The sequence below is a fragment of the Panthera onca genome, chromosome B4 (genome assembly GCF_046562875.1).
Source record: "Panthera onca isolate mPanOnc1 chromosome B4, mPanOnc1 haplotype 2, whole genome shotgun sequence".
Taxonomy (NCBI): Eukaryota; Metazoa; Chordata; class Mammalia; order Carnivora; family Felidae; genus Panthera; species Panthera onca.
The window spans coordinates 30,658,931-30,679,792 of NC_138345.1; the positions used below are offsets into that span (position 1 = coordinate 30,658,931).

Consider the following 20,862-nt stretch of genomic DNA (forward strand, 5'->3'; position numbering starts at 1 on the left):
GAATTTGCAACAGGTCTGTGCAAAGCTTGCCCTTTGCGGGAGGCGGGGGTGGGGGGGTGGTGCGCACAGGGATATTTGTGTGCAAGACGCATCTAGGGTAGATCTAGTGCCCTTTATGCCTTCAAAGTACCATATACATATTAATGAATCTAAAAGATATAGCAAAGCCTTATTGTGTAATTTGGAAATAAGAACTGGTTGGTATTGAAAGTGGAAAAGAATCTGGACTTTTCTCTGGGCTCATGGTACTCAAGGCTAGGACTCCCTCAGAATGTTTGGCTTGCTGAAATGATCCAGAGGGAGCAAAGGAAAATAATGGGAATATTATGTAGCTTTCTGAATAATTTTTCTTTTATTTAGCTCTAGAGTATTGGCTCCTTCAATTCCAAATTCCCCAGGCTTCTTTTGGCAGCCTGAGCCTTCCAGTAAACTCATTAAGCACGTTCTTTTCTCTTTCTTGTCCCCTCCTCAGGTGTTCAAGTAAGCAGTCAATCATGCACTTCCATCTCTGCACACAGATATAAGGAAACTTTCAACTTTTTCTAAATACGAAAAAAGAAATCACACCTGCTAATATACTTAAAAAAAATAAATGAACAACCCAAAACCCAGCTAGGAGTTTCCACAGGAGCACTAGAGACACCACAAAGAACAGGAAGAAATATGCCTTTTATTAGAAGTCTCATATGTACAGGGAAAGCTGTTTCTCACAGCTCAAGGAAGGCTGTAAGAAAAAGCTGCTGTCATCCAAGGTCACTGTGCTTACATTGGTAACACCATTTAAACATTGCCACACATTATGAACACATAGAACCATTACACAGAAATGCAAAAGAGACACAGGCACGTGTGGACACTTCACATATTTTCTAAAAACAAGTGGACACAAAAATACAATGTGCCAGTAAAAAAAAAAAAAAAGGCATATCGGTACATGTCTTTTTTTGTTTGTTTTCTCTTTTTTTGTTAATACATGGTGTGCTGAGCTTTCATCTCAAGCTTTCTTCACATCGGGATTTGCAGGCACTTTAGCAACCCAGCCATGGTTCACAACACATGACGTTCAGACGGACAGCTGAAAACACAGGAGCCATCGAGGTCCTTGTGACCCCCACACACATTACAATATTGACATGAGAGCAATCTTTTGTTACCACTGTTTGGTGATGTAACAGCTTTTCCCTTATCTGTCTTCGTTTTGTGGCAGAATTATCTAGTAGCATGGATGGCATCACCAGGCAGAGATACAGCATCTGGGTGTGCTAGACAAACGTGATTTCCAACTGACTTTAAAAACTGTTGCAAGCCAATGAGTTTTTAGAATCCCAAAACGACCGTCTGATTTATCTTTGTCTCACTCTATGCCCTTCCTGCCAACCTGTCAAACGAAAACTAATTAAAATAATTACTGGGATGTTGTGGGCCAGAAGCTCATCCTGGGAGAATTCTTTTCTTAGCTACCACCTCCCATGTCATGATATGCACAGGGCCGGTGGGCAGGCTCCATTCTTCCCCGACCAGAAGTCACTCCCTGTCCCTCGTCCCCCACACAGAGCTGCGCTGACTCAACACACGTGTCAGGAACGTGACCGAACAAGTGTATTTATAAACACAGACTGCAATGATCGCTTTATTGGTAATGTCGAGTTATAAGGCAGTTGCAAAAGGACCCCCATGATAACCAGACAGTGTTGGATATGGCTTAGCTTCTTTACTAGGATGAAGGAACTTTCCTGTTGCAAGGAGCTGGGAGAGAACAGGGAAAACCACACTGATCACAAAGTACCATAAATGACTGTGCTGTGAAGTACCATAAAGCCCCAATTTCTGGTGTATGTCACCCACTTTGATCCACCAGAGATTGGGATGTCGCCTCACATCAAAGAAAACCGAAAGGGGAGAACGAGGGATCAATATCACCTTCAACTTCAAGGTAATTTGTCACAAGTTGTAGGGGGCTGTAACATAAAGCCATGGACATCTCATGGAGGAGGTGAACATTCCTGGTACTCCAGAGAGGTGCAGAGCATGTGAATGCCTCGAACAGATGATTGTCAGATGGTGGGAAATCCTTCCATGAAATAGACACTTGAGACATAGTGGCAAAGACATTAAGGCCTTCCATTTCTTCGCCCATACTGCTTAAAGGCACTGATACCAACAAACAGAAAAATTCCATAGTACCATCAAGGTTTTAAAAAAACTCCCAAAATACAAGTCTTCATAAGAAAATGTCCTTTATTGCATGACATGAAGCCTCCACTCTTCTCCTGTTCAGGAATAGAAGGGTTTCCCTTTCTCAGGAGTCTGGAGTCTGTTCAGCCTAGCGACCTGAGAAGGGGAGGGGGGCACGTCCTGCCGGAAGGGCCCCTTGGGAGGGGTGTAAGTGGGGTCCTGGACTTTCTTGTATGAGTCATAGTTGTTGAGCCCCTCGGGAGGAGGAGGCTGCTTCTTCATCTGTTGCTCTTTCCGCCTCTGTTCCTGGCGAAGGAGCTCCTGGGTCTCCAGCATCACCCTGGCGTTGAAGCCGTGCCCGCCCAGATAGCCGTTCCTGGAGCCCTGGTAGCTGGAGTATCTGGGGTTCTCCTTGGCACTCTGGAAGCCTTCCCCAGGGGGGTAGTTCTGCTCCCAGGAATCCTGGGACACAGAGCTGGCGTTTTTCCTGCTTTGCCTAGAAAAGCAAATCCCAAAGGTTAGTGTGAGGCTTGGGAGAAGGGGAGAGAGAGAAAGGAAAGGGAGAAAGGAGGTGGGGGAGGGGGGAAGTGGAATATGCATTTGAACCTCTCAACCAATAGTGCTGCACTGCAATCCTGTGTCAGCCACAGTGATGCGGGCTGGAGGATTAACACAGGACTGTCCTCAGCAAACAATGGCTAAACAGGAGAGAGCACTGAGGGCTTGGGTGGCTATCCAAAAGTAAGGGTCCTCCTTCTGTGTCTCCGTAGGCACTATTGATTCTGCATAGGGTAACAGTACCTCCTGCAATTTAGACACACTGGCAAGACTCTGTACGGGGGTATTAGTGATCTGGCAGCTTCTACCCCAGCAGGAATTGCTCGTTTTAGAATGTTACAATTCAATCCTAAACAAGCAAAACAAATATTTTACACAGCTGCCACCATAATGCCCGAGACACTAGCTAATAGGAAGTACATGTAATGGATTACAATATGAGTTCAGTTATGAAAGATTTAAGTCTAGACTCCTATATGATTAAAAATGCAACAGGCAGTCCCTTAAAGTCCTGGCTTTCGAGATGTATATGTCAGCAACCGACACTCTCCAGCATATATGCTCATCAGGCCTGTAGAACCTGGGAAGTCTGTAAAGTAAGCACTATTTTCCTACACACCATACCCTCCCTGAAGGCAGGGATAACCTACTTAACTCCCATTCTGTCACTCCAGGATAGGGAAATAAATCAGAGCCATATAGAAATTTCTAAGTCTTATCACTTCTGCAATAAAGTTGCACATCATTTCAGGAAACATTATTGTTTTGAAACATCTTTAATTTACTATCAAGTCTCTAGATGCTTTTATGAATTTACAATAAGATTGGCTATGATAAAGTAAAACAATTTGTGCCAGAAAGGAAGACATGTCCTAATTTTTCGCCTTAAAAATGGAAGAGAGGAAGAGAGAATTGAGTAATAAAACAAAATATATTGCTCCATTTATCAATAAGAAAATCATTTGGCGACAGTATGTATTGCTCAGGCTTTCACATCAACACACACAACATGACAGGATGTTCAGAAAGACTCTGAAGGGAAAATGCGATCTATGCAGACACTGGGGCTCTCACAGGAATGAAGCATTTGCATTTTTGAACATTGAGAAGTGCCATCAGTATGGTTTGGGATGAAATCTCCCCGTTTTCCACATGGCCTAAAATGTAGTTGGGGGTGTCCAGCATCATCTCTGGATATGACTGTGATTAACTGAACAGTGTCCAGTATCTTTATCTGGTTCTCTTTTAATGGGAATCAGACCATTCGTACAATCAGCCCAGGCAAGAATCCTTAGATTTGATGGAATAGTTTATTTGCCTAAAGCACTGATTATCTTCACTTAAAAAGTCATAAATTAATCTGCCCAGGGACATGAATGATGGAAAGTACCAGCACGAAACCAGGGATTTGACATTAATCATGAAACTTTAATTAAAACAACGAACTTGTTACTGATGTTACAGCAACAAAAGTGGAATTCCTTCATGGGTTAGTAATCAATTTAAAGATAACCAGAAGTAGGCCACAGAAATTTCACCTCTTTTTCATCCTTAGCCTACTGAGATCCACTAACCCTCTCGAGCCCCCAACCCCCAACTCTATAAAGCCCAAGGCTTCGCTCTATGGCTCTCATGCACCGTAAGCTGAGTTTTGAATCATTTCAGGAAGACAGAGTCTTTTTTTATTTAAACACATCAAGAAGTCACTAAAGGTTTTTGAGGGATAGAAATTATGATGATGTGAAAGAAGAATTTCTTGTAGCTAAAATTTTCTTCAAACTAAGCTGTCTAGAGGGAAGAAAGAAGACCTCGCTGAGGGTTGAAGTAAGATATGTGGGGAAAGAACATATATATAGATACAGGCACACAAACACATATATACACATGTTTTCGTGATAAGTGTGGTATCAACAAGCTCTCAATTAAGGAGAGGACAAGAAATGATCAGATCATAGAGAAACTCGAGAAAATAGCAGACAATGAAAGTTTTCTACATGATGCTTAGGTTCAGGTAGATAGAGATTCCAATCCTGTCTGCCACTTGCCGGCTGTGTGACCCCAGGAGGGTTATACTGTTTGGGCCCAAGTTGTCTCATCTGTGAAACAGGCCAGATATCTAACCTCATAGGATACGGGGAAAAATAAGTGAAATAACACATGTAAAATGCTTAGAAAAGTGTGTCACACAGTAAATGGCTGACTAATGGGTGTTGGAAGAGTTAGTTTGAAGGCAAAGTCACTTTGTCATCAAAGATTAGCCTCTGGGTTTTGGGAGACATCTTTGTGACCAAAGGAAAACAATAAACAAAATATTAGCTTTCCGGGGCGCCTGGGAGGCTCAGCCATTAAGTGTCCGGCTTCAGCTCAGGTCATGATCTTGTGGTTCGTGGGTTCAAGCCCCATGTGAGGCTCTGTGCTGACAGCTCAGAGCCTGGAGCCTGCTTCGGGTTCTGTGTCTCCCTCTCTCTCTGCCCCTCCCCTGCTCGTGTTCTCTCTCTCTCTCTCTCTCTCTCTCTCTCTCAAAAATAAATAAATATTAAAAAAATTTTAAATAAAAATTTAAAAAAATATTAGCTTTCCATCCTTTGTGAGAAGGATTGGGTAGAAATCAAGAAGCAGGGAGAGGCACCAAAGAATAACTGAAGAAGCTTCTCTAAGTGAAGACAACTCCACTTTCTGAGAGACTGGAAAGAAGCTTTTTACTGTCCCATGATTGCTTAGTCAAAGGCCACAAATAACAACAGCAGCAATCTCTGTTCACTGAATTTCTTTATAACCAACACACAGGTGTGTCTGGTCCTAGAATGAGCCTACTAGAGTTTTCTGAATCCACTCAGGGCAAGTGCCCCGGTTTGGCAATAGCTATCACTTAATGATTATAACTTCTTCCAGTATGGCTTGAAGACCACCATCATGTAGACCATCATCTTACACCAAAGACCCAATGCCTCAGGAAAGCAATTTAGTCACTAAGGTGAGGAGGACATAGAAGGATGAAGAAAGATATAAATACCAAGGCTGACAAGTTGACAAGCAGCTGAGAGACATAATAAATGGGCCTGGTGGGGAGACCATGTCTGGGTGCGGAAGACAGAGGGGAAGTGAGGTGTACAGAGCAGAGAAGTCTACCACCAACAGACGGGAAGCCATGGAGAAGGAAAGATGAAGAGCAAATGGAGAGTCAGCAGGAGAAGAAAAAAATACATATATTTCATAAAGGATCTTCAGTAAGTCTTTCTATCAGTGACTATAACTGAACATGTTTCTACTCAGTTTTAGAGTTGCCTTTTGAACACTAAGACAGTAATCTAGAAATTTTAAAAGGATTCAAGAAAAGAGAGTAAAGAAGAAAAAAGAATAAGTAGTTTAGGAATAAAAAAAAAAAATTAAAAAGGAACCCTATTCTGACTGAGAATTAAGTGTGGGTCCTCTCAGGTCTCCTTTCCTCCCGAACTAGTGATACGACTTGACTAGCATCCCTTACCGACATTTCAAAATGTAATTTGAATTCCGTCTATAAGTTGGTTATTCACAGTGAGAATTTACACACCACTTCGGCTTGTATACGTCCCTTCAATTCAGACCCCTTTCTCTAGTGCTACTGGTACAAAGTCTCGACCATTTGTTTTATTTTACGCTCCACTTTTCTTTTTTTTTTTTTAATTTTTTTTTTTTTAACGTTTATTTATTTTTGAGACAGGGAGAGACAGAGCATGAACAGGGGAGGGTCAGAGAGAGGGAGACACAGAATATGAAGCAGGCTCCAGGCTCTGAGCTGTCAGCACAGAGCCCGACGCGGGGCTAGAACTCACGGACCGCAAGATCATGACCTGAGCTGAAGTCGGCCGCCCAACCGACTGAGCCACCCAGGCGCCCCTACGCTCCACTTTTCAAGAGAACTTCTGTTGTGTGTGAAGTCTTTTTGGTATCGAATGCCATACCAACTTGTTTAGACAAAACTCTGCTGTCAACATCTGAAAAGCAGAGGTCAAGCGTCTTTGAAGAATATCACATGTCAGAAATCTGGTTTTGACTCAAGCCAATGTAGGTTCTTGCTATCTCCCTCTGAGCTCCTCTTTGGTCTTGTTACCTTCCTCCAGATCTCCGCACACAGCCTTTGTCAAGTGGTGCCTAAGCTGGGTGTGGCTCAGCATTCCTAAATCTTCCCACAAATATACACTCCCATCCAGAAACTGTACTCTAAAGGCAGAGAACAGGCTGTAGAGACCTCCCAGACCTCTTGCCTGAAACAACTTTTTCATCGTGGGATTTCTGCTTTTGTCATATCAACACAGAATAAAATGCCTAGTAGTAATAAGGGGGCTACGCTGAACCCAGAGGGAGTTTTTATTATTTAGGGAAACACTCCAGACGGCGGCAGTACCAGCAGCAGCAACCCTCCCTTCCATGAATTAGATCCTTCTACCAGGTGCTTCAGAAGGGAGAAGGGGAGCAAGGAAGGGCAGCCTAGAGGAGGAGGTGGAAAAGACAGCAGAGCATCAGTTTGGAATATGGAGCTACCTGGGAACACGACCAGGAAAAAGTCAGTGATCCCTCTTTGCCCTCTTGCCCAGGACTGGGACCCTGGTGGTTCTTCTCACGCCAGGCTGTGTACACTTCTGGGCCCTCACCCACCATCTCTCCCACTTCCCTTCCTCAGCCCTGTGCATTTCCCACCTCACTCCGCCTCTTACATGTGCTTTCTGATATTTCTCCTCCATTTCTTATACTCTCAAACACAACTAAAATTTATGAAGTCAAACAATTTGCCAATCAAATAAGATCACAGCCCCTGCACAGGCAATGCCATTCGCATAGGCCATGATGTGCTACTGACCGTCAGGTATGTCAATCCATTGACCTGATCACACTCATCCATCTGATGGAACGCAAGCCAAACAGGCAGGGTGGAGGATTTTATACAGAAAAACCTTTATGTATAATCCTGGAATGTTTCACATTTGATGCATGGGGCTGGTTCATACAGCGGCCTTCTTCCATATGCTAAGGGAAGTAGAGCACAGGGAGGAACTTTGCACCTACACCCACTGACATTCCAGACTTGTGAACCAAAACCCTCGGTAGCAATGAGCCTTATGAAATCAGGGTTTAGGGAACGGGCAGGTGTGGGTTTGAATTCTGGCAGAAATTATGGACCAGCTGTGGGACCTTGGGGGAAGTTACTTAATTTCTCTGAGCTGCTTCCTTGTAAGACAACATGTTCAAGGTCCTGTCCAGACCTAAATTTCAGTGACTCTTACCCAGAGTGGGCTAAATAAATAGTTATTCTCCTATGTGAAAGAAAAAAAGCAATTCTCTTATTTAAAAGAAAAAAATAATTTAGTTTTCAAAGGAGATACAGCTTTCTAGATGAAAAAAGAACAACTGAATGAACAATACTACAATAGTAGTAAACTACCATTAGGAGAATGACGCTACTCATCCTGGTAGATTTTCATTCACATCCTCATTCCCTTGTCTGATCCATGTCAATGTAGCCAAGTCCCTCGCTGTTATTATAGGGATTATTTAACATTTACAGGGACTCATCCTTATTAAAAATTAGAAGCAAATCAAGACCACTTTTGTATAGGTCAGTCAAGTTTACACAGAGAAACATTGCCTCCACACTGCTCTGTTCAAAATCAAAGCAATCTACTTGATACAAACATGGTAGGTGGATTTTTTCCGCCAAAATGCTTTTGTCACCTGGTTTTGAAATACAACAAATGCCTGTAAGAATTGTGATTATAGGAGTGAATCATAGGAAGTTTGGGAAGATGAGTATTTTTAAATAGGTACTTTTATTCTTCACTGTGCACGGAGGAAATACTCAGATGGGAAAAGGGCTATCATTTCAGGGTATTAGGGCTCGGTCACCTGAGTGCTCTCCAGGCCTTTGGCAGAGAACCCGTGGGGCTGAGGTACCTCCTTGCGGGGAGCCCGGCAGATACCAACCCCCCCCCACCCCCCCCCCCCCGGGCTAGTCTGCTCATGAGGTGGGCATCCCTGGGACTCTGAGGATCCGCACTGAACAAGTGTTAAGGATGGCGGGAGAGCAAGAGAGATCCTACCTGGGCACAGACCGTGGAGCACCGCCCCCCCCCCCCCCCCCCCATACAACCGTTTCATGGAGCTCTAGGTTTACACAGCATCAGACACTCTAGTCACCCCACCAGCCAGGCAAAATAAGTGTTAGCTTTCCATTTTTCAGATGAAGAACCCGTCCGGTCCGCGGCCACCTGGGAAGTAGCAGAACCAGTACCAGAGCCCGGGTGTGACCCCTCAGCCCGATGCTCCTATGGCAGATCATCTCGCTCGCGGTTAGGGAGCTTGGGGGTGACAATGCCGGCAGCTCCTGCCACACTTTTCTTTCTTCCGGGGGGGCCTCTTTCCAGGGGTCAGATGGGGGGCAGGCTGAGCAGCGCCCTCTGCCTGCTGGCTCCCGCAGGACGAGCGCATGGAGGAGAGGCTTCCCGCGGGGCCGGCTGGGACTTACCGGGGCAGGGAGCTGTACTGGCGCTGGGCCTGCTGGAACCCCTCGCGCTCCTCCTGCCGCTGGCGCTGCATCTGCACCTCTACCGACACCGAGTGCCTGCCGCTCTGCGCCGCCGCTCTGGAGTTGGGCTGAAGGGCAAAAATGCGACACGCTTAGCGAGAGAGGCAGTCTGGCTATCATGTGGCCGGTGGGCCTCATTCCGATTCTTAAGGATTGACCTAGAAACATGTTACAGATGTGGTGAGTTTTTAAAAAGCCAACTGCAGTTTTCCCAAGTGTGAGAAAAGAGGTTATCTATTTGCTTTTATGAGCCCCAAATACTCAAGCATCTTAAATTTTGATTATGGCTTTAGAATGGTCTGAAATTGAGAGGCCAACTTTTCCTTCTCTTTTATTTAATGTTTATTTTTGAGGGAGAGAGAGAGAGAGAGAGAGAGCGAGCGAGCACAGGGGAGGGGTAGAGAGAGAAGTAAGGGACAGAGGATCAGAAGCAGGCTCTGTGCTGAGAGCCGTGAGCCCGATGTGGGGGCTCAAACTCACCAGAAGATCATGACCTCAGCTGAAATCAGACCCTGAAGACTGAGCCACCCAGGTGCCCTGAGGGGTCAACTTTTCCAGTCTTCCTGATGGTTTGGTAAATACTAACATTAGACACCAGTTTGCATCCCCTGTATATCCAGCAAGTACAGGGGAGCAAGGCTCCTCAGGAGAGCATAAGATGCCAATGTCAAAAATAAATAAGTAAATAAATTTTGCTACAATAATTCACAGAAGTGGGAAAGTCCATGGGTGTGCACTTGCAAGTTGGCTGTGCTGGTGAATTTTCTCAGCGGTTACCTATTTTAGGCTAGCAGTAGGGCTACAATAGAACTCATTCCCCTTCTCCTAAAGGGTGATGGCTAAATTCTGAATGGAGATTCGTTGACACTAGGCACCGTTCACCATGTATAGGTCTCCTCCAACCCAGGGGTGGCAGCCAAATGGAAACACTCATCAAAAGAATAAACCCTAACAGCTAACAGCTAACAGCTCCTTGAATTGGTTATGAGACAATACATTTTCCCTTACTTATTAGGAAATGGCATTTTTACCTAGGTTAATTATACCCTATAGAGAAATTTCTACTCCTTCTGGCTAAATACTTTGGTCAGCAGGTCATCCACTGATTGCTGCCTCTCAGCAAACTCAGATATTTGGTTGTGTATATTGTGCCATGCAGATCAAGCCCCTGTGGATGCTTCAGCTTCTCACTGACAGTTTTTAGCTTACCTTCTAGATCTGCCCTTTGAAAATGAAAGTTGGTCTGCTCAAAATAGACAACGATGCCTCTAACTCTATAAAACACCCAACAGTGGTTTATCGTAGCATCAGTGACATTCACTAAGTAATCCTTTTTGGCACTTGCTAACCTCTGCTCCCCTTTGTGTGACGCAGCATTGTGCAATAGGCATATTCTGAATGAAGAATGCCTCTTAAAAACAAGCTATCGATTTTCTCTGGTAGACACCAATGGCAGACTTTGACTTGATAATAGTTTCCTAAAATAACAGTCTTTGCATTCATTTGGAGAGTTGTAAGGTAGCATGTGGGCTTGTTACTTAAGGAGTGGCTCCTGTGGTTGGCTTTTGTGTGAACAGAAAGAAAGCATCATCTATTGTTCTCTTTCTGCCTGGCCAGCATTATCTTATTTGTGGGTAAGCAATAATAAGGATTATATGGGGCAAAAATTTCAAAGCATATGGGCATAGTCAGTGGGCATATTAAAAATATCCCGATACAAAAATAATGTGTGAAGAGATTAGGCTTTACAATACCCCAGTCTCTACTAGTGGATGTTTATAACCACACTCACTGGAACAAATGTGTGTTCTGAGACCCGCTCCACAACACCGTTCAAATAACACATCAGTGGTGCCTTGAGCGAGGAAAACACTTTGCCGAGTGAGTTCTGCTTATGTAAACAAAGCATCAACCAATTGTTCATCAACTACATTAAAGAAGACAGACATTTTCTTCCATTACACTTGATGAGGCTGGCCAAAAAGAAAACCAAGCAGCTCTATTGTTCAGGGTGAGGCTTGGGAAGCTTGAGAGAAGCCACTGGACAGAGGGAAAGCAAAGCAAGAAAATACTACACAATTTTCTTTCCACCCTCAAAAAGAACCACGTTTCCCTTTCCTTTTCACTCAGTATAAGCTATATACATGTGTCAAGCAGTCTTGAGAGATCTGGCATTCTGCAGCAGGATTTAGTAACGGGCTTCTTAAGCTCATGCTGTTCTGTGACACACTGCTTGTGGAGATGTGAAAAGAAAATGCAAGGTCTTGTAGACATTTCAGGTGTATTTTTAAGTTGTTTCTCCCAGAGGCCTGAGAATTTGATTCTGACAGAAAAAAAAAAAAAAAAGTTGAAAGGCTTTTGTTTCCTCAACTGTGTGTTTTCTGACACTGTGCACCTCAAACCTTATCCATGGCAAGGACCCAGTTGGATCTTGATGAACTCCAATAATAAAATTATCATCACACAGGATCTGAAAACTTAACATGAGTGAATGAGTTTGGTACTGGCAAACTGACATATTTCATACTAGTCTGCCCACTACGATGACTTTTATTCCATTTCTTTTTTCAAAGCATGCAGAAGGGTAGGTTCTTAAGAAGAATTCCCCTTATCTTTAAGATGAAATGTTACTGAGCCACAGATCTCAAGGAAGATTGTATACATGACCAGCCTAGAGCAACACTGACGTAAGTTTATCCTGGCAAGTTTTATACTTGGCCCGAATCAAAAATAACCTGATTCGTGACTTCAATGGTGATCTCATAAAAATGTAAATTGTGGGAGCAGTATTATAATCGACAATCCTGACTTTTAAATACAGTGGTTTCCATCTCTATGGCAGAAATAGAATAATGTGTCTGGAGTCCAAAATAATAAAAATGAAGAAAGGTAATTTGTAACCCCGGGGAGAAGTTCATGTTTTCAAAAAGAACAGCATTAACAGCTACAACCACAAAGTAACATATATACAGGGAAACACACAGGTAAATTATAATTGTAATAATTCTGGAGATCAAGGGGTGCCTGGGTGCCCAGTCAGTTAAGCGTCTGATTTCAGTTCAGGTCATGATCTCACAGTGTGTGAGTTCGAGCCCTGCGTCGGACTCTGTGCTGACAGCCCAGAGCCTGGAGCCTGCTTCAGGTGCTGTGTCTCCCTCTCTCTGTCTCTCCCCCATTTGCATTTTGTCTTTCTCTCTCAAAAATAAATAAACATTAAAAAAAATTTTTAAAATATTAATTCTGGATATCTGCCAGACAATAAGAGCTCTGTTTTAAGAATACAAATCTCAGATGACCTGGCCTTGTTTATGATGAAATTTGTGACAAGCAATGACCTTTAAAGTAAAAAAATTGCCAAGGTTGGCAGGGCCATAATAATGTAGAGGTAGTAAATAGAAATAAATACATGGTTATCTGTTACACAGTACACTGGAGGACCATGATATGTAAATTTCTTCATGGTTTATGTTTAAAGCCACAAGCGAAAACTATGCATGTTTCTTTTATAAATGAGCTGCAAAGTATTGGTCTCTATCGTGATTATAGAGAGACAGTATTTATACAATACAAAAAATTATGTAAAGTTTGGGAAGGCTACACAATTTGGCTATCACTTATTAGTGTAAAACAAAATATCAAAAATCACTGGTGAAAACATAGTGTTTTCACCAGATTTCATTAACTAAACATTTTTCTCAGTTAAATAAAATCATTCTTATTTTTCCAAAATAAGAATATAAAACAAAACTGTTAAGACTAAAGAAAGAACAAAAATAACTATACAGCATACAAAGTGTCAGTACCATTTAGAGCCAGGAATATTGGAAGACTTTTAGAGCTTAATCTATGAGTGCATGTGTCATTTATGAAATAAAATTAATTACTCTTTTATTAGCATTTATAGAAAATAATTTTTAAATACTCTAATTTTTCTTCACATAGTGTGTAAGCATATGTGTGTGTGCACCTGTATATCTTCACATATACACACATATATGTACTATTCTTACAAATGATACTTTTGAGTGAGTTTTCTATTCAAAATGAATAAAATGTTCAAATTTTCACCTGTGTTCAAGGGCACATATGGAAAACAAAAATAAGATACAAGTTCAACTGCTTCAGAGGAAAAGTGATGATAAAGATGATGATGGTGACAATAACTAAAAGGACACACATCCACCTGAGATTTGGAATTTCTATGTTGGCAATTCAAACTTGCTGTAACCCTAATATAAATTCCACATTCTGATAAAATGGCAATTTAAAGATTTGGTAGAGGGTAGGAAGACTTTTATGCCATTGAATCATGTAAAAAGCATAAACTGTTCACTCTGTTTAGAAGTGGTAACTGCCGGGGCGCCTGGGTGGCTCAGTCACTTCAGCGTCCAACTCTTGGTTTTGGCTCAGGTCATGATCTCACAGTTCACGGATAGAGCCCCGATCTGGGCTCTACGCTAACAGCATGGAGCCTGCTTGGGATTCTCTCTCTCCCTCTCTCAAAATAAATAAATAAACTTGAAAAAAAAAAAAGTGGCAACCACTAAGCTTGGTAATTATTCTGTGTAGTAGATTCATTTACAACTTTTAATCAAAACAAAATTAACTTTTGTTTATACATCCTGCCTTCACAGCCTTCCACCTCTGTCCCATCACACAAGATACTGTTACAACTATTGATCGAACTCTTGTGGGTTCTGAATGTTGAAAAGCCTAATTGCTGCTAATGATGTGAGTAATGCTTGAAAAATCTGCAGAGCAAACCAGTTTCCCTCATTAAATTTTCATAAATACATGTTCGTTTTTTACACACCGTTTGTCTTTCTCTCATCTTTGCCAACCAGTGTTTGGATCTACTTTTCCCCCTCCTTAAACAGCAGGTTACTGAAAATTGCAGCTCTAAAAATAAGCCAGCCTTCTAGTGTCCCATGCTTATGATGACCAAAGGCAACTTCATTGATTTCTACTACCTGAGGTCTCTGCCGGTAGCATGGCCCATGGGTCATGGAGCCTTCAGCTGGGAGATGGGTCATTGGAGCTAGAAGAAAGGGGTCTACTTTGCAGCAGCACAGAGGCTTTTGCCATGAGTAAAGGGTCCCTGTTTGCTTGCAGGAATGGCTTTCTCCAGGTTGATTTCCAAGGGAGGTGATTTCCACCCAGTTCACCCAGTTTGAACTGCAAAGCTATCAACCGAGAAGGCATTTTTTGAGTAAAGGCATGGAGCCCCACTATAAGGAAATTACAGGAGATATCCTTGAAGTCTTAGGAGAGATGAAAACAAAAGGATAAGCATCATTTTCTCAAACTTCCCAGGTACAGGGAAGGCAATCGAGGGGTTCAGGGTGGCTGTGTACTACAGACTGGCTCTCTAATTAAAGCAGACAAAACCTTAAAAAAGGGAAGAGGAGCCATTAAAAGTCCCAGACAGAAAAATGGAAAAAAGGACAGACCTTTTTTGTTGTTGTTGTTTAAAGACAGACAGCTGGGAAGAAAGCTTGGGGGAGAAGAGGGTATTCACATCGCAGAGGATCAATTTTCCATCTGAAGGACTAAACTACTTTGAGTCACTACCAACCCGGGATGGAAAGGATTTAGCAATATAGCTATTAAAGGCTCCATTATCCCATCTATCAACCGCCTCAGCCAGCAAGTCTCCTTGTGGGCAACACTCAGGTATCTGCAAAGTTTTAACAGCATACTGTACTTATGTCTGCAGCGTGCAATTTAATTCTTTTAAAAGCAACACTAAGTTCTGTCCATATCTGAGCTCTGTGATAATAACCCTAACCTCAGCTATTGTTCCATTATCTTAAGAAAGATTTAAAGCAACTTGCTGCTTTATTTATGCTGCACCTGGCATTACATGGTGAAGAAGTTGCTTTTTCTCCCCTCCTCCTCCTCCTCCTCCTCCTCCTCCTGCTCCTCCTCCTCCTCCTTCTCCTCCTCCTCCTCCTCGTCGTCGTCGTCCTCCTCCTCCTCCTCTTCTTAACCAACTTGGGAGAGAATGCACTTCAGTTATGGAGCTAAGGGAATTTCCTGGGCCTCTGCTCATCTAAAGACCCTTTGTGCCACAAATCAGCTCCCTCAGGCCCAAACATTATTTTGAACAAAAGCCCAGGAACAGGTGCATTCCACACTGCTAGGGTTTAGGGAGAACATTTTGAAAATGGATGAACTGAAAAGGGCTACTTGGATGAATTTTCTGCAGCATCCCTCTCTGTATGTAAAGTAATTGGCTCGGATCTTCTATATGATACATCTGGTCGCACTTTGTGTGTGGCATTTCCAACAAGCATGACAATTTCAACTAATATGGACTAAGAGGGACACACAGCTTGAAGACAAATATCTGGTTCCTTACAACTAAAATGATTGCAAACCATTCCAATGGGTGAGATCATAGTCTCATCCTTTCCAAACAGACTGACCTTTTAAGGTCAGAGTACACACAGAAAAAGAAAAAAAAAAAAAACAAAAAAAAAAAAAAACAAAAAAAAAAACTAAGATACTCAAAGCTCATTTTGTAAAACAGATAATAAAAACCATAGACTCAGCTACATTTTGAGGCTCTTATTGAGGCAGACAAAACCCTATTAAGGCAACAAGGAGAATTGGTATGAAAATTAATACACTAAGTAGAATTATAGTCACTTCAAGCTCATTTATATGATCAGTAGAATGGAGAAAAAACAGCAAGATCCCAATTGTTTGAAAATTAAAAAAAAAAAAAAAGAAGAAAGAAAAAGAAAAGGCCAACTTCTGACCCACAATTTAGGAAATTATTCCATTCCTAAAGTAATCAGCCTGTCATCCAAATAATTCCCTGCTCACTCATTACAGGAAATGATAATACAAGCCAAGTGCTCAGTCTAAAGTTGCTATGGCATTTTGATACACAACAATTTGGCCTATGACCTTTTGTAGGTGAGTTTCTGGATGTATATGATTTTCTCAAACATTTTTCCTAACATGATTGTTCATATTAAGTAGCTGGCATGGGAATGTATGCCAACATATTCACCACCCCCATTAGGAAAAAAAAAATCATATAAGGGGACCAAAATGGATATCAAATCATTTCTACATCTCACAATGAACAATATCTACAGGTAAGAAGTAGGAAATGCTCATTTAGTCTCAAACTTGGACATTTCACATGTAGATACAATGTCACCAGCCAGAAAAAAATCCCATCAATCTTAGTTCCCAAATATATGTTTCTCTCTTTCTCAAAGTTATGTATTTAAAATATATTACAAATTTAACAAGGTGTTCTTTCCTTTCCTTTCCTTTCCTTTCCTTTCCTTTTCTTTCTCTCTATATGGAATGCTTCATGAATTTACATGCATCCTTGTGCAGGAGCCATGTTACTCTTCTTTGTATCCCTCCAATTTTAGGATATGTGCTCCCAAAGCAAGCACTGAGGTCTTCTTTCAGGCCTTTCCTAACCACCCACACTTTATTTGGGCATGGTTCCTCTGTGTTTAATACTCCATACATACCTGTATCATAAACTGTACAAAATATTCTTCTCTGTTGTATCAGCTCGACTGTAGGGCTCTAAGGATATTCTATCTTCCCCATCTTTGTTCTCTAGCACCAGACACACTGACCGAACATAGTAAGCACCCAATACATCTGATCAAAATAACTAATTAAACAGCAATGCTTCAAATATGCTGGTTTGAAATCCACATTCCCAGGCAAAGTCAGGTGGCATTCCACTGCTCCTCATGGTATGGTATGGAGATTGAGAAAACCCCTGCAGGGCCTTGTAGGCTAGAACTCTGTGTTTGAGAACCATTTTCATATATACTTGCTTTTCTCCTTCTGGTAGCCACTATACTCTTTCCTCTTTTCAGCCTTTCTGTGCAAAAATACATTGCTAGGGATGTTTACCACACATCAAAAAAGAATCCTGCTTCAAGTCAATCAACATGATATATCATATCAATAAGAAAAAGGATAAAAAACATATGATCATTTCAATAGATACAGAAAAAGCATCTGATGAAGTACAACACCCATTCATGATAAAAAAACCCTCAACAAAGTAGGTTTAGAGGGAACATACCCTAATATAATAAAGACATTCTATGAACAACCCACAGCAAACATCATATCCAATGGGGGAAAACTGACATCTTTTCCCCTAAGGTCAGGAACAAGAAAAGGATGGCCATTTTTATTCAGCATAGTACTGGAAGTCCTAGCTACAACAATCAGACAACAAAAAGAAATAAAAGCATCCCAGTTGGTAAGTTAGAAATACAGCTTTCACTACTTTCAGATGACATGATACTATGTATGGAAAACCCAAGATTCTCTCCCTCTGTCCCTCCCTACTCACGCTCTCACGCACACTCTCTCTTTCTCTCTCTCAAGAAAAAAAAAAAAAAAAAGAAAGAAAGAAAAAGAAAAAAAGAGAAGAAAAAAGAAAATCCAATAGACCCTTCCCAAAAGCTATGAGAACTGATAAATGAATTCAGTAAAGTCACAGTATACAAAATCAATGTATAGAAATATGCTGCATTTCTAAACACTAATAATGAAGTCACAGAAAGAGAAATTAAGAATGCAATCCCATTTGCAATTGCACCAAAAACAATACCTAGGAATAAACTTAATTAACCAAACAGGTAAAAGACCCGTACTCCAAAACTATAAAACATTGATAAAAGAAATGGACAATAATACAAAGAAATGGAAAGACATTCCATGCTCATGGACTGGAAGAACAAGTATTGTTAAAATGTCCATACTACCCAAAGCAATCTACACATTTAATGCAAACCCTGTCAAAATACCAATAACATTTTTCATAGAATGAGAACAAATAATCCTTAAATTTGTATGGAACCACAAAAGATCCTGAATGGTCAAAACAAGCTTGAAAAAGAAAAGTACAACTGGAGGTATTACAATTCCAGACATCAACTTATATTATAAAACTGTAGTAATCAAAACAGTATGGTATTGGCACAAAAATAGACACATAGAAATGTAACAGAATAGAAAACCTGGATGTAAATCCACAATTATGTGATCAATTAATCTTCAATGAAGCAGTAAAGAATATCCAATGGGGAAGACAGTCTCTTCAACAAATGGTGTTGGGTAAACTGGACAGCAACATGCAAAAGAATGAAACTGGACCATTTTCTTTCACCAAACACAAAAATAAACTCAAAAGGGATTAAAGACCTAAATGTGAAAACTGAAACCATAAAAATCGTAGAAGAGAGCTCAAGCAGTAATTTCTCTGATATTGGTCATAGCAACATTTTTCTAGATATGTGTCCTGAGGCTAGGGAAATAAAAGCAAAAATAAACTACTGGAACTATAAAAACTATTTTATCAAAATAAAAAGTTTCTGCACAGCAAAGGAATCAACAAAACTAAAAGGCAATCTACAGAATGGGAGAAGATATTTGCAATGACATATCTGATAAAGGGTTAGAATCTAAAATATAAAAAGAACTGATGCAATTCAACATCCCAAAACCAAATAATCCATTTAAAAAATGGGCAGAAGACATGAACATTTGGCCAAAGAAGACATCCAGATGGCCAACAGACACATGAAAAGATGCTCAACATCACTTATCATCAGGAAAATTGAAATCAAAACTCAGACCTGTCAGAATGGCTAAAATCAACAACACAAGAAACAAGTGTTGGCAAGGATGTGGAGAGAAAGGAACACTTGTTACTGTCGGTGGGAATGCAAACTGGTACAGCCACTGTGGAAAATAATATGGAGACTCCTCAAAAAGTTAAAAATAGAACTACCTTACGATCCAGTAATCACATTACTGGGTATTTACCCAAAAAATACAAAAACACTAATTCAAAGGGATACATGCACCCCGATGTATGTATTGCAGCATTATTTACAATAGCCATATAATGGAAGCAGTCTAAGTGTCTATCAACTGATGAATGGATAAAGATGTGGTATATATATAATGGAATATTACTCAGCCATAAAAAGGAATGAAATCTTGCCATTTGCAACAACGTGGATAGAGCTACAGAGTACAATGCTAAGCAAAATGAGTCAGAGAAAGATAAATGCCATATGATTTCATTCCTATGTGGAATTTAAGAAGCATAACAGTTTAAGAAACATAACAAATGAGCAAAGGGGAAAAAAGAGACAAACTAAGAAACAGACTCTTAACTACAGAGAATATCCTGATGGTTACCAGAGAGGAGGTAGGTGAGGAGATGGGTGAAATAGGTGATAGGGATTAGGAGGGCACTTATTGTGATGAGCACTTGGTGTTGTATGAAAGTGTTGAATCTCTGTCTTGTACACCTGAAACTAATATAACACTGTTTGTTAACTATACTGGATTTGAAATAAAAAACCTAATTTAAAAAAAAAGAATCCTGCTTTAGGAAAGCTGGTAGGAAGAGATTAAGTCAATTATGGCAAACAATATAAGTAGATTAACATAATTCTGTCATGTTGTTACATGGGAATGACTCAATTTACTTGATCATCTAAAAATAAATGTTTTAGGGGCACGTGGGTGGCTCAGTCAGTTGCATGTCTGACTTCGGCTTTGGTCATGATCTCACGGCTTGTGAGTTCTAGCCTCACGTTTGGCTCTGTGCTGACAGCTCAGAGCCTGGAGCCTCTTCAGATTCTTCATCTTTTTCTCTCTCTCTCTGCCCCTCCCCTGCTCACACTCTGTCTCTGTCTCTGTCTCTGTCTCTGTCTCTGTATCTCTCTCTCTCAAAAATAAATAAACATTAAAAAAAATTTTAACTAAATAAATAAAAATAAAATGTTTTAGAAAAACAATACCTTTAATAGTAATGTTGTTGCAGAAACACAATTAGAGATTTTTTAAGGTATTATATCTGCTGAAGTTCTTATATAACCTCTGAAAGTTAGGCTAGGATCGACTTCATGAGGAGTTTTTACTCTTGGATGGTGGTTTCATATGGCCAATTGGCTGCTCTAGGCTCCTCCTTCCTCACCTGAACAGAGGCAAAGTCCTTCAAACTAGTACTGCTTTTCTCATTTTTCCATCTTCTCCTTTCTCAAAATTATCTCCCACAGACCCCAATTTGGTCACTAAGCCCCTTAATCAAAACGGTTATAGGTTTCTGCCCTTGTATAGAGTATATTGTGGGTGTTGGATTTTAGGAGTAAAAAGGACCTCAGAGATGATTTAACTCTAGATCACTGCTTCTCAAAGTAACATGCTTCAGAATCACCCTTCCAGGGCTTGTTAAAATACAGATTCCTGGGCCTCACCCAGATCCAGGAGGTCTGAAGGGAGCTCCAGGTGATGCTGATGGTGCTGGTCTGTGGACCACACTCGGAGAAGCTCTACTTGTATTGCTTTACCTGACACATTCAGCTTTCTCTTAAATTTTCATTATAACAAAGGGTTTAATAACTGACACTCAACCATCTACTCTAAGTCTCTTGGTTTAACATACAAGAAAACAGTCCTGAAGAGCTAGGTTTGCCTGGCCAGTGGGCCAGTGTTCTGTCCTCATACCATCTTTCTTCAGCCTTCCAACCTAGCGTTGAAGGTTCTGACTACAT

The 20,862-nt window shown here is 41.0% G+C and overlaps 1 protein-coding gene and 1 non-coding gene across 16 annotated transcripts in view; both read right to left on the reverse strand.

Annotated features, from left to right (window-relative positions):
* Positions 1-650: 650 nt before the first annotated feature.
* PARD3 (par-3 family cell polarity regulator) overlaps positions 651-20,862 on the reverse strand; it is a 661,972-nt gene continuing 641,760 nt past the window's right edge. For all 15 annotated transcript variants that reach the window (XM_060658990.3, XM_060658996.3, XM_060658994.3 and 12 more), the window contains 2 exons: positions 9,233-9,360; positions 651-2,671 (listed from right to left, as the gene is read on the reverse strand). In XM_060658990.3, coding sequence (XP_060514973.1) covers positions 2,275-2,671; positions 9,233-9,360 — 525 coding nt within the window. In that variant the 3' untranslated portion in view covers positions 651-2,274. The remainder of the gene's footprint in view (positions 2,672-9,232; positions 9,361-20,862) is intronic.
* On the reverse strand, positions 16,608-16,713 carry LOC132660454 (U6 spliceosomal RNA). Its single transcript, XR_009601802.1, has one exon. It is a non-coding gene; the product is annotated as a U6 spliceosomal RNA (small nuclear RNA).